The following is a 12,619-nucleotide window of genomic DNA, read 5'->3' as shown; positions in this document are numbered from 1 at the left end:
GTATGTCGCAATTTTTCTGTGTTGTTTCTGAATGTTTTTCTACAAACATCATCTCGTCTACTGAATTTTTGTGTGTTTTTTTTTGTTTTGTTTTACAACATTTATTCGTTTTGTTTTTTTTCTCATTTTAACTTTACTTCTCAAATAAATGCGAAACCGTTGGTTTGTGGGAGAGTTTCATACTTTTTTTTTCCTAACATTCTCTGCAAATCGCACGTCTTTGGGTTGGAGACTAAAAGCCTCACTTCTTCTTTTATTTTTCCGCTACTACGTAACACAGCTCTTCGCTTCTTCCCCATTCTAGTTGCTCCCATTCGCACAAACTCCCCTTTTCTTTCGTATATGTTTGATTCGTCACTTGTGTGTAGGTGTTTACCTTGTTCTTGATGTTTTCTTTTGTTTTTTGTTGTTGTTGTTGTTTTTGGTTAATTTAGATACATTTTAAGGTTTAACACTTTTGTTGTTTTCATGTTATTAGTTTGAACTAATGTTAGAGGTATTTCTATTTGCCTTACTTTGTTTTCTTTAATTTACTTTTTCCTTAGCTTATATCAACTTTCTTACTCTGTTTTTTTTTTATTTATACTTTAAATTATATACTTGGTTTTACACTTTACAGTAACTCAATATGTACAGCACAATAAACACTTTTTTAAAGCTGTTCCCACAGCTTCCTTGTATTTTTTTCCTCATCCTAAACATCACATCACATCTCGGTTTTGTTTTATATTTTTTTCTTCTAGTGTTTTTTTTTTTAGTTCGGGGGTCAACTTAAGTGATTTAATTATTTTTTTTTCGATTTTTCTACTTTTTTTTAATAATGCCAAACGTTTCCCATCGAATTGTTCCACTTTACAAACAAAGATTTTTTTTTGTAGGTGTAACATTTCACTTTTTATTTATTTTTGTCATAAATTTAAAACTAAGGTCAGCGCAAAAATAAACAAAACAACATCTCTTTACTCATTTGGACGAGAAAGAAAAGAAAAAAAAAAACTATAAACGAAGCCTAAACACGAACGAACAACTGTTGTTTATCACTTTAATCCGACAGAAGTTTTTGCAGAAGGAGGGATGAATTTTTCGGGTCACCGACTCGTATTGCCTCCGAAGAATTCTGAAAATAAGAAGAAGGGAAAATTGGCTGCCGATTAGATGGGGGATAATTTATTTTTTATTTCAGATCAATCTTGAACGTCGAATCGGACATGGAAAGCAATTAGATAAAGAAAAAGCTAACAGATACGAACGGGTAATGGTTATGATCGGATGTGATTGAGCTAATGGGATGATGGCCAAATTTGTTTCACCCAAGGAATTAAAATTACACTCTGAAACATTTAAAAGGCAGTTCAATGCATCAATCTGGCATCACTGTAAACGCATGTAGGGGAAGTGTGGCTAAGCCCGTCACCCCATCACTTTTACTAGAAAACAGTTTTAGTGCAAGTAAGGCTCTGAACCATTTGGTGATTTTTTTTTAATTTGACAGATGGAAAGTTATCGATTAACCCTGCTATCCGCGCGTGGTTATTTCTGACCGACAAGAAGTTAAATTTCGACAAAAGTGGCTGAGTTCTTCTCGAAAACTGGTCGATCAACAGAACAAGGATTTTCGAATATAGAGAATAACTTTCGAAATGTCACTTTCAATCACGACTTTAATTTTACTCAGCAATTGGTTCACAGCCTAAACAAACACAGGTCATTTTTCCATTTATTATTTTGAACAATTTCTAGACACCTTGGACCCACAATGAACGCTCAAATGCTAAGAAAATAAACAAAACGTTCCCAAGCATCTACCTTGTGCTGCTGGATGTTATTTGTTGCCAGCCGATTTTAAGGTTTTGACAACACTAAAAGATTGGAATCCTGTTGTTTTGCACACATATTGTCATCTTAATCATGTTTCGTCATCTTTGTCCGATTATAGATAATTTTGATCAATAATAAAGGTTGAACACGAAAAAATCCGGACACATTAAAAACGCTTCCAGTAAAGCATTTTTTGAGCTTACTTAATCAAGCTAAGAGTGTATTTAATCACATTAGGCATTGATTGTCAGGATAAGTTCATTTGTTTACATCATAGCTTCACCGAAGCAAGCACGTCGCGATCGACACGAAAATCCCGCTCTATCTGCTCCTGGCAGTTTTCAATCAAATGGACCACTTTGTCAAGCAGTTTTGGCGTAACTTTCTACCAGCGATTTCTCAAAACTGGACCAACAAATTACTATTTTTTAATGAAACGCACAAATGTTGGCTACTTTTCTCGTGGTTCTAGAAGAAAAAATCTCAAAATAATGTTTTATTTCAAAGTTCGAGTGGTAGTAAATGTCATTTTAACTGCTCGAATGAAGTGGTTAATTGTCGGCGAAAAAGTGAGGTAATTTGACACTGGGCGGATGAGCAACTGATCGTTTTTATATAGCAACTAGCTGAGTGTGCCCGGTCTTGCTCGGGATTCAATATTAGCTTGAGTTTATGCGCCGATTTAAAAAAACATGCTATATTGTACGTAGCCCCCCCTATTATCTAAGGGGCTACCCCCTATGATTATCTCCTTATACCCCCACACTCGCCCCCACATGCCTAATTTGGTTCCATTTGCTTGATTAGTTCTCGAGTTATGCAGAAATTTCTGTATCATTTGTATGGGAGCCCCCCCTTACAGAAAGGGGAGGGGTCTCGAACCATCATAAGAACCTTCCACAGCCCCAAAAACCCTTTTTTACAAATTTTCACGCCAATCGGTTCAGTAGTTTCCGAGTCTATAAGGGTCAGACAGACAGACAGACAGACAGAAATTCATTTTTATATATATAGAAGATAGATAGATAGATAGATAGATTTTGAAGTGTGTTTTTTTTTTGCGGTGGGCTCAGCCATCTTTTTTGATGGTAAGCTTCAACCAGTATTATCCTCGACTTAAATCCCGACCATGAATGTCTGGCTGCTTTGATGTCGATATCAGAGTTAATTACACAACTCTAAGCAAACACTTTGCAGATCATTCAAACATGAAGGCGATGGTCAGTCCGCATCGTGCTCTCTTTCCGTGCGGATAGATTTGCTTTTTGCTGAAGAAAGTGTTACTACTACCTAAAGCTACAACAAATTTAAACAGCACTTTTCAGTGCTCAATATACCTGTAAATTTTCTACCTTGTTTGACTCTTATTCCTCTTCGATCCTTGTTTGGACCCTACTCGAGGTAATCCTTCTAGGATATCGATTTGGAAAATTCCTCTTTGATCCTTCAGATTCTTATGGTAATCTGCTTGAAAGTCGATTTGGATAAAAAAAAAATTACTGCCGCAATGGCGCCTAACCTCAAAAGAAAAGGGCAACCTCTTGATCCCCCTTCTGATGAAATTAATTTGAGCAATAAATTTGATTTGCTCACGGATGATGAGAATGATCCATCATCCAGGAAAGATTCTAGTAAACTATCCCGGCTTAATGCCAAGAAGGAAAAGATTCCCCCTATTGTGATAACCACTTCCCATTTCCATCCTCTTCGCATGGAACTATTGAACTTCGTGAAAGTTACGTTTTCATTACAAATTGGACGTCGGGGTGAATGCCGTGTATTGGCTGAAACCTTGAGCGGATTTAAATGTCTTCTCAAGTATCTAACTGAGAAGCAGCACAAATTTTTACTTACGACACCAAAACTGAGCGTGTGTTCAAGGTTGTCATGAAAGGACTGCCCAGTGGTGAATCCCTGGATCAGATCAAAGATGAACTGGCAAAATTACTTGGAGTTGTGCCACTCTAAGTAATCAAAATGAAAATGAAATCCCGTCCTGGCGATTCGCGCAACGGGATTTCTAATGATTTTTATTCAGTTCACTTCAAGTCTAGTGAACTAAACAACCTTAAGGCCTTGGAAAAAGCTAGCCTTATGCTCCATGTCCGAGTGAAGTGGGAACACTTCAGGAAGACTGGAGGAAATTTCCAAAACCTCACCCAGTGCCAGGGATGGGGTCACGGAACTAAAAATTGCTACATGCCAGCTAAATGCATGAATTGTGGTGATTCCTCTCACGCAAAGGACGACTGTCCTGTGAAGGAAGATCCTAAGAAATTTAAATGTTCAAATTGTGGTGAAAACCACAAATCCAATTTTCGGGAATGTAAGACTCGCAAAGCGATCCTACAATCTCGTTCTAAGCGACAGGTAGGAAACGCTTAGAACGAAATTGTAGGTACAAAATCCTCTGCTGTTAACAACGGTCAGCGAGGAACAAATTCTACATTCCTACCTGTAGGTACAAATAACACCCCTGCTTCAAATCCAACAATTGTTCCCCTGAAGAAGGCCCTAATCAGAGCCGAAACGTAGGGACAAATTACAAAATTAATTTGTTCTGATTGAGTGATTGCCAGACTGCCACGCCGAAACTGTTTATTGCAAAATACTAACCAACGTTCTAACGGAAATTTTGGCAATTTTGACAAAGGAAGCATTACTGCCCCTAAACTGGAATTTTTACAGAAATCATTGATTGATATGATTTCTGATATGCTTAAATCTAATTCCATGTTTGATGCTATTCAAACTGGAGTAAAATTTGCAAACAATATTGTCATGACTTTAAAATTCAGTAATGGATTTTAAAGCATTAAATATTTTAAATTGGAATGCTCGATCTCTTAAAGATAATGAGGACGAGCTTTTTGAGAGTTCATAACGTGCATATTGCCGTTATAACTGAAACGTTCCTTAAACCTGACCATAAGGTTAAGAAGGACGCAAATTATTTCATTTATAGAAATGATCGTCTTGATGGACCCTGTGGTGGCGTTGCCATCATTGTTCATAGACGAATCAAACATAAAATTCTTTCTTCATTTGAAACCAAAATTTTCGAAACTTTGGGAATTTCTGCTGAAACAAAATTTGGACAACTTACGTTTATAGCTGCCTATTTGCGGTGATTACATTCCATTATTCCAAATGTTTCTTCGAGAGCGTTGTTCAAAGGTCTGTTGTAAGTCGGGGATTCATTCGAATGATGTCAAGACTTATGTCCAACCACTACTCGCTAGACGCACATCTCTATAGAATAAACCTCGTTGACAGCAATATATGTAGGTGCAGAACCGGTTATGATGACATCGATCACGCAGTTTGGTATTGCCCGGGTAATGACGCCTCCAGAGCACGACTATTGGATACCCTAGTGGCCCGAGGTAGACAAACCTTCCGTGAAGTAAGAGATGTATTGGGAACACGTGATCTTCCCTACATGCAAGCGATCTACGAATTCCTTCGTTTGTCTGATGTTAGAGTTTAATGTGACCATCCCCTCCTTTCCAAACAATTTCCAGCCATTGTGTCCCAGTCTTATTATCCTCCTGTTCCTGTGCTACTTGCCCCTGCCCAGCCAGGATTTGGTCAACCGTCCGAGAGTAGTATCAGAAGGAGGCTTCAGAAACCAGTTTCCTACTTAGCTCCTTCCAATCGAAATTGTTACCCATTAACCTCGAGCCCGCCACGAGTAATTGGTACCCAATACTTACCTAGAACTACTGCTATTTAAAATGTAAATTCAAACATTACTGATTTTGGCTCCGCAAAACTTACGACATAGCTACCTATTTGCCATTCCAATGCGTAGGCCAGCAAAAGAACTTTCTCAAGGGTGACCTTCAGAAACTTACCCGTCATAGGTCTAAATTCTTCAAGGGGTAAGTCACTCAGCACATTGTGCCGAAATTAGATTTGGCACAGCTTGGGAATATCCATCGGCACACGTTTGGCACACCTTCGTACTCATTGGATTGTTGTAAATAAAATTGGAGCACTGCTGAACAACTGTCATTGATGTTATTCACATTTCATGCTGTTTGACTGTATATTAAGGAACATCCTTCAATTTAATATACCATAAGAACTCAGACCAGCAGTTCAAATATAGATCTAAATACGAAATGTAGGTTCTAGAGTAAGCTCAAGAGGAAGAGGCAGTTAATCAGACCCCATTAGTACCTTTAATTCAAATAATGCTGCAACTCACACAAAACAAACTACAAAAGTCTATTAATCATCCTCTATATAAAGAGAGAATGAAAGATTATCCGACTCGGAGTCGAGTATTAGTACAAGACACTGAAGAAGTCTGCACATTGTAGACGAAATACGCGTATCTGTCGAGGATAAGCAAATCAGGTAGTGGAATTAAATGGAGATTACTAATAATTCTCTCTCTTTTTATACAAGTATTCCACTAAGACGCCCACATTCATCATGATTCATCCTCTATAGTCGGTCTCCAATAATGTTCCCCACCGGTTCCAACTCTTTCCAGCCGTTGCTTTTGCATCACGAAAGGCTAGGTTTCTGGTCTGCCATTATAAAACCCTAAAACACAGGGCTTTTGTTATTTTGAGAACACAAAATACCATAATTTCGCACACCCGCCTCTTCCCACGTCATCCTCAATCCGATTTCAAACCAAAACATTCAAGGTGTCAGAAATACCGGGTTGCCGGGATGGTTATTTTACAAACAATCGCAGCTTGCTCTATGACCGGCACAATCGGTATACCTGCGGCACACTGATAAAAACGATGACCCAAGATTGGTGTGCGGAGTGACCTACCCCTTGAAATTCATCATTATTGGTGATTTTAATGCAAAACACCGCTCATGGAACAGCCGATTTTCAGGAGGAAGATTTTTGGAAAGGAATGAAGCAGATATCATATGGTTTGCCTGTGGTCAATAAGGTCACATGTCAAAGACTCTATACTGCCCGGCGAGAGGCAAAACTTGCCGAAGATGCCAGAAATCAGGACACTTCGAGAAAGTCTGTCGGAAAAGGCCATCTGATGCTGTATACGAGAAAAGTGCATTCGGTCGAAGATAACGATGCTACACCGGAACTTCCGGTTTCGTCCTGCAATACGGAAAAGAAAGTGTATTACACCTTCTATACAGGAAATGATACAAGTTCCTTCGAATGTAAGATAGGAGGAATTTCGACAGAAGTGTTTATTGATTCTGGCTCTGAAGTAAATCTTATCACAGTGAACACATGGGAGATGCTTAAAACACAGCAAGTAATCTTGTCAAATTGCACAAAAAGCAGCAACAAAGTTCTCACAGCGTATGGATGTAATGAGCCTTTGCGTATCGTGGGGACATTCGAAGCTTCAGTGGAAATCGTTAATCGTTCGACAGAGGCAGAATTTATTGTGACCGAAGAAGGACAGAGAAACCTGCTGGGGGATTCCACCTCCAAGCACCTTGGAATTCTCAAAATAGGCTTGGAGATTAATCAAGTTAACAAGGATTGGAAGCTGGTACCGTTTTCCAAGATAGCTGGTATTCAAGTTCGCATTCCGATCGACCCAACTGTGACTCCTGCTTACCAGCCGTTACGATGGGTACCGATTCCTCTCGAGAGTGCTGTAAACGAAAAGTTAGATGAGCTGTTGGCAATGGATATAATCGAAGTAAAACGTGGACCGGTATCATGGGTTTCTCCGCTTGTAGTAGCAAACAAAGCCAACAGTCAAATTCGATTGTGTGTGGATCTCAGACGAGTTAATCAAGCGGTAATCCGTGATCGTCACCCGATGCCTGTGATTGACGATGTGCTCACTAAGATTGGGAAAGGAAACGTGTGGAGGATTCTCGATGTGAAGAACGCCTTCTTCCAGCTGGAACTGGAGGAAGAATCTCGAGATGACACAGTCTTTATCACTCATCGTGGCCTTCATCGGTTCAAACGCCTCCCGTTCGGTCTGGTATCTGCGCCAGAAATTTTTCAGCGTACCATGGACGAGATTCTGGTGGATTTCGAGGGTGCATACTGGTACATTGACGATGTAGGAGTTGAAGGCAAGACATTGGATGAACACGATAAATGATTTAATGAGGTATTGAGACAAATTAAAGACCGATGAGTAGTCCTTAATTGGGATAAATACAAGACACGCGTCACGGAATTTGATTTTCTTGGATATAAAATTAATTCTGATGGCATAAGGCCATCTGATGAAAAACGAAATGCTGTGCCTTCCGTCAACCGGCTAACAAAAGCGACGTTCGTAGTTTCCTGAGACTCGCTTATTACATGGGAAAGTTCACTCCTAACTTAGCGACGGTGGACGAGGTGGATGAACCGGAGGAGTCAGCATTTCGTGTAGTCAAAGCCAGCATAGCGAATGCTGGAAGCCTCGGGTTTTACAAACTGGAAGATGAAACGTCGGTTTTGGCAGATGCGAGTCCGTTTGCTTTGGGAGCAGTACTAATTCACGGATACCAAAAGAAGATATTGCCAAACTGAAAAGGTCTGATCGGTCGTGAATTCAACCTTCTGACGGACTGTAAAGCATTGACTTTCTTATTTGCACCAACATCTCGACCGTGTGTTCGTATCAAACGATGGGTACTGAGGCTTCAATGTTTCCAGTACAAGATTGTACACATTTCAGGACAATCTAACATAGCTGATGTTCTGTCTCGTCTTTCCACACTGATTCCTCAACCATTTGAGGAAGCGGAAGAGTTGACTGTGAAAGAAATCGTATCCTCTTCAGCAACAACAATGGCTTTGAAGTGGGAAGAAATTCGGCGCGCTAGTAGAGAAGACGCAGAAATACAACAGATAATTGAAGCTCTAGACTTCGGGACAGAAGAAGACATGCCGCTGCCATTCAAAACGATTTTAACTGAGCTTTGCCGTCTAGATGACGTGTTACTAAGAGTAGACCGAATTGTAATTCCTGAGAGTCTTCGGCAACAAGTGTTGCAGATAGCACACGAGGTGCATCCGGGTATTCGGATTATGAAGAGCCATTTGCGTACAAATGTGTGGTGGCCAAAATGGACCAGTACGACGAAAAGTATGTAAAAGAATGCCGTGGCTGTATGTTAGTTGCTGCTCCCAGCCAACCAGAGCCAATGATCAGAAAAGGATTCCCATCACGGCCTTGGGAACAAATCGTGGTAGACTTTCTAGGTCCACTTCCGGATGGCGAAAATTTGCTAGTGTGTATTGATTACTATAGCAGATTTATGGAAGTCGTAGAAATGGATGAAATAACAACAGCATCAACTATTAAAGAAATTTTAATCATTTGGAGTCATTACCAAGGAAATCGATGCAGGAGAGTCAGTCGAATGAGAATACGAGTGGTTCTTGTCATCGACAAGTATCGTCAGTCGTCAGATACATTGGACCGTCAGGAAGAATCAGTGGGTCTACCGACAACACTACACCATGAGGACAGCACAACCGTAGTGTCTAAGAGAGCTAGAGTTGAATCCAGTCGACTGAAAGATTATGTAACTTATTAAGAACATAATATTGTTTGTTTCAATTTAAGGAAAAGTAGGGATGTAGGGTTTTCTGTTCTATCAGAGAAGGAAAAAGGGAAAAAGGACAGAGGACACGAGGAACGGAGTGTTGGATGTTCGTGCCTTGAAGAGAATAAAGTATTGTTGAATGTACAGGAAACCACCTGTTGTAGATCGGAGTATTACAAGTTACTCATCCGCCCAATGTCAAATGACGTCACTTTTTCGCCGGCAATTCATGTGGGTGCTGTTGTTTGCAATGACATCTATCTGAGACTACGCATCATCTGTTTTACGTTAATTGTTCACAGAAGACAGTACAGTGCAAAACATGGCTGGTACCTCCATATCTAGATAGAGCTAGAATTAGGGCGTAAAGCTTTTGTAATCAATGACTTCTCTCGATGATTCCTCGAAAGTCATGGCTCTCCCTGGAAAAACGACATCACCATCGAGTAGAGGAAGACTTCTCCTACACGATGGATATGTTGGTTTGTGTTGGCGTGCCGTGAATTCCTAGAAATCAACGAGAGAATTCATTGTTTACAAAGGCTGTTGCGCCCTAATTCTAGCTCTATCTAGATATAAAATAGCTCACCCCTTACAGAATTTCCAGCCGATTTTTATGAATGGGGCGGGGCTTAAAGTATCTTTTGTTCAGAATATGTAAAAAGGAGGGACTTCGAATGTTAATATAAATGCATACATATATAGAGGTACTAGACATGTTTTGTAGTATTAGGTACTCTATTTTGTAATCTGTGAAAGGGAAATCACAAATCGAGTGTCATCAAAATACATGGCATGTTGAGAGATTGAGGTTTTTCTCTCTAAAATTTGAATTTTTTGAGTCTCTGAGGACTGGTAGTAAAGCAAGTAAAACTGTATGGGGAAAAATTATTTTGATTTAATTGTAGATTGATTAATTTTAATTTCCTGGAAAAACTAAACGAAAAAGTCCCTAGTTTAGTTTGCCGTTCCCTTTTTTTTACCTGAATATGCACCGAAGGCGAATTATTCCCACTTTTTTTTTCAATTTCTATACAGGGATTTCTATCAACTTCTACCAGCGGAACAGCGCCATCTCTGTGGCTGGATGATATGATTAATTCATTCAAGTGTGACAGATACTTAGATAAATTGAACTATTTTAAAAATTCGAAATATTTTTAAAGATAATTAGATCAATTGAACTATAGCTTCAACTATTTTAGAAATCATCCACATTTACACATGGTAAATAAAATATTTTTTAAACCAAATTGATCCTTAACAAGTTGTTTCGCAAGTACACTGGAGTCGCTTTTTACGCGGGTAAAAAAAACGCGTGAATTCCGGAATCCGCGTATAAAAACCGCGTAAATTCCGAGATCCGCGTAAAAAAACCGTGTAAAAAACCGCGTGAAATCCAGATAATTAGATAAATTGATATAATGAGAGAGAGAAGGATTAGTATTTTCCATTTAATTCCACTACTTAATTTGCTTATCCTTGACAGATACGCGTATTTCGTCTACAATGTGCAGACTTCTTCAGTGTCTTGTACTAATACTCGATTTAGATAAATTGAACCATTTTAGAAATCTCCCAGAAATAACCTTTAGAAATCTAAAGGTTCCACAATTTTCAAAAGTCGTTTCAAGTATTTGAAGATATTTTGTGAAAATTTCAGGCTTTTTTATGGAGGTATTCGTAGATATCTGGATATTTTTAAAGATAATTAGATGAATTGAACTAAACTCGAAAAAAATGCAACACTTGCTTTTGTGTATAACTTGCATGTTATGTTTGCAAGGGTAAAAATTGATGAAATTTTGAGTAAATCTAGTTTAGAGTGTAATGTTTACATGTGGAAATTCTCGTCACAATCTGTCAAGTGGTTATCGAGATGGCCTTCAAGCTAGAAGTGCCTCGGCAAAACATTATGGGAGCGGTCGTGGAAAATTCAGGCCATTCCCACGGGTGGATCGCGAAACAGTTTGGAATCGACAATTCAACCGTGTCCCGTGTGGCACAATCGTTCAAGGAGATCCAGACGACCCAGCGGCGTGAACGCAAGGAAGGTGAGGGATTACTTCAAGCGCAATCCGAACCTTTCGATTCGGGACGTGGCCAAGAAGGTCAATTCTTCCGTCTGGTTCGTCCACAGAATACGGTGGCCAAATTCCGCACCACGAGTGATTGGTTCAACCGAAATGCATCGTAATTGACGACGAGACGCACATTAAACCGGACGCCAAGCAGATCCCCGGCCATGAGTTATTCGTCGGCAAGTCCCGCCTGGATGTTCTGGAGAAGTTCCGGAAGAAGAACGTCGACACATTTGCCAAGAAGTATTTAGTGAGGCAGGCGATCTGTCTTCTTCTTCTTCTTCTTCTTCGCATTTCAAGCTTATTGCATATCGCATATTAGCTTATTGCGTGCTCTCAACTTAATGATCTAGATGCACTTCCACAGTTATTAATTGAAAGCTTTCGATGCCTGTACCATTTTTGCATTGGTATAATTGTGTGGCAAGTCCAATCATACTTCTATGCCCAGGGAAGTCGAGAAATTTTCCAACCCGAAAAATTCCTAGACCGGACCGGGAATTGAACCCAGCCACCTCCAGCATGGTCTTGCTTTGTAGCTGTAGCTGTAGCTGTATTAGTGAGGTAAATTAGTTATGCCGAAAAAATAGGAAACAGATTGCCGACTGGGTTCGAACCACGAACGTTGCGATTATCAGACCTGTGCTTTCTCCACTGCTCTCTCCATGTTTCTAAATATGGATTGCCTAAAAGCAAACATGAAGCGCTCATTTTCTCGCATACTCGACTTCGTATGCTTCGAGGCAAGTGTGTGTGTCGTTTCGAGGCAAGTGTGTGTGTCGTTTTACAATGTTCTACAATGTACGTCGTTCTACAAGCTTACTGGTATAGTCCAAAGCGTAGATAGAACACGAAATAATAAAGACAAAAAACCATTACATCGCCTGCATGGTCAATTGCTAACATTCGTTGCGATGTTCATGAACAGAGGATGATAGGAAACGGAACTAACATTCATTGTAATAGATTTTTGGTTTGCGTGTATACGTTATTGGTGGAGCAGAGAAGGAGGAGCCAAGAGTTCATTTGACAGCATGTATATACGATTTCGTGAGCTGTTTCAGCAAAACAATTTGAAGCTTCGAAAGATTTTCAAGATGTTTTCTTGCTAACTTGAAAAATTAAATAGACAGCATTCGCAATACCCAGGTGGATAAGTGTGTAAGATACAAGGGGTAAGTCACTCAGCACATTGTGCCGAAATGAGA

The 12,619-nt window shown here is 39.6% G+C and overlaps 1 protein-coding gene across 6 annotated transcripts in view; it reads right to left on the bottom strand.

Moving 5' to 3' along the window:
- Window positions 1-415: 415 nt before the first annotated feature.
- Window positions 416-12,619, bottom strand: part of tai (taiman) — a 64,678-nt gene continuing 52,474 nt past the window's right edge. For all 6 annotated transcript variants that reach the window (XM_065237980.1, XM_065237982.1, XM_065237983.1 and 3 more), the window contains one exon: window positions 416-1,117. In XM_065237980.1, the coding sequence (XP_065094052.1) occupies window positions 1,089-1,117 (29 nt within the window). In that variant the 3' untranslated portion in view covers window positions 416-1,088. The remainder of the gene's footprint in view (window positions 1,118-12,619) is intronic.

Source organism: Ochlerotatus camptorhynchus, unplaced genomic scaffold (assembly GCF_037179485.1).
Source record: "Ochlerotatus camptorhynchus isolate MF236.1 unplaced genomic scaffold, CSIRO-AGI_Acam_v1.1 ptg000670l, whole genome shotgun sequence".
NCBI lineage: Eukaryota > Metazoa > Arthropoda > Insecta > Diptera > Culicidae > Ochlerotatus > Ochlerotatus camptorhynchus.
Note: the sequence above shows the minus strand (reverse complement) of the source record. Positions and strands in the feature narration are given on the sequence as shown.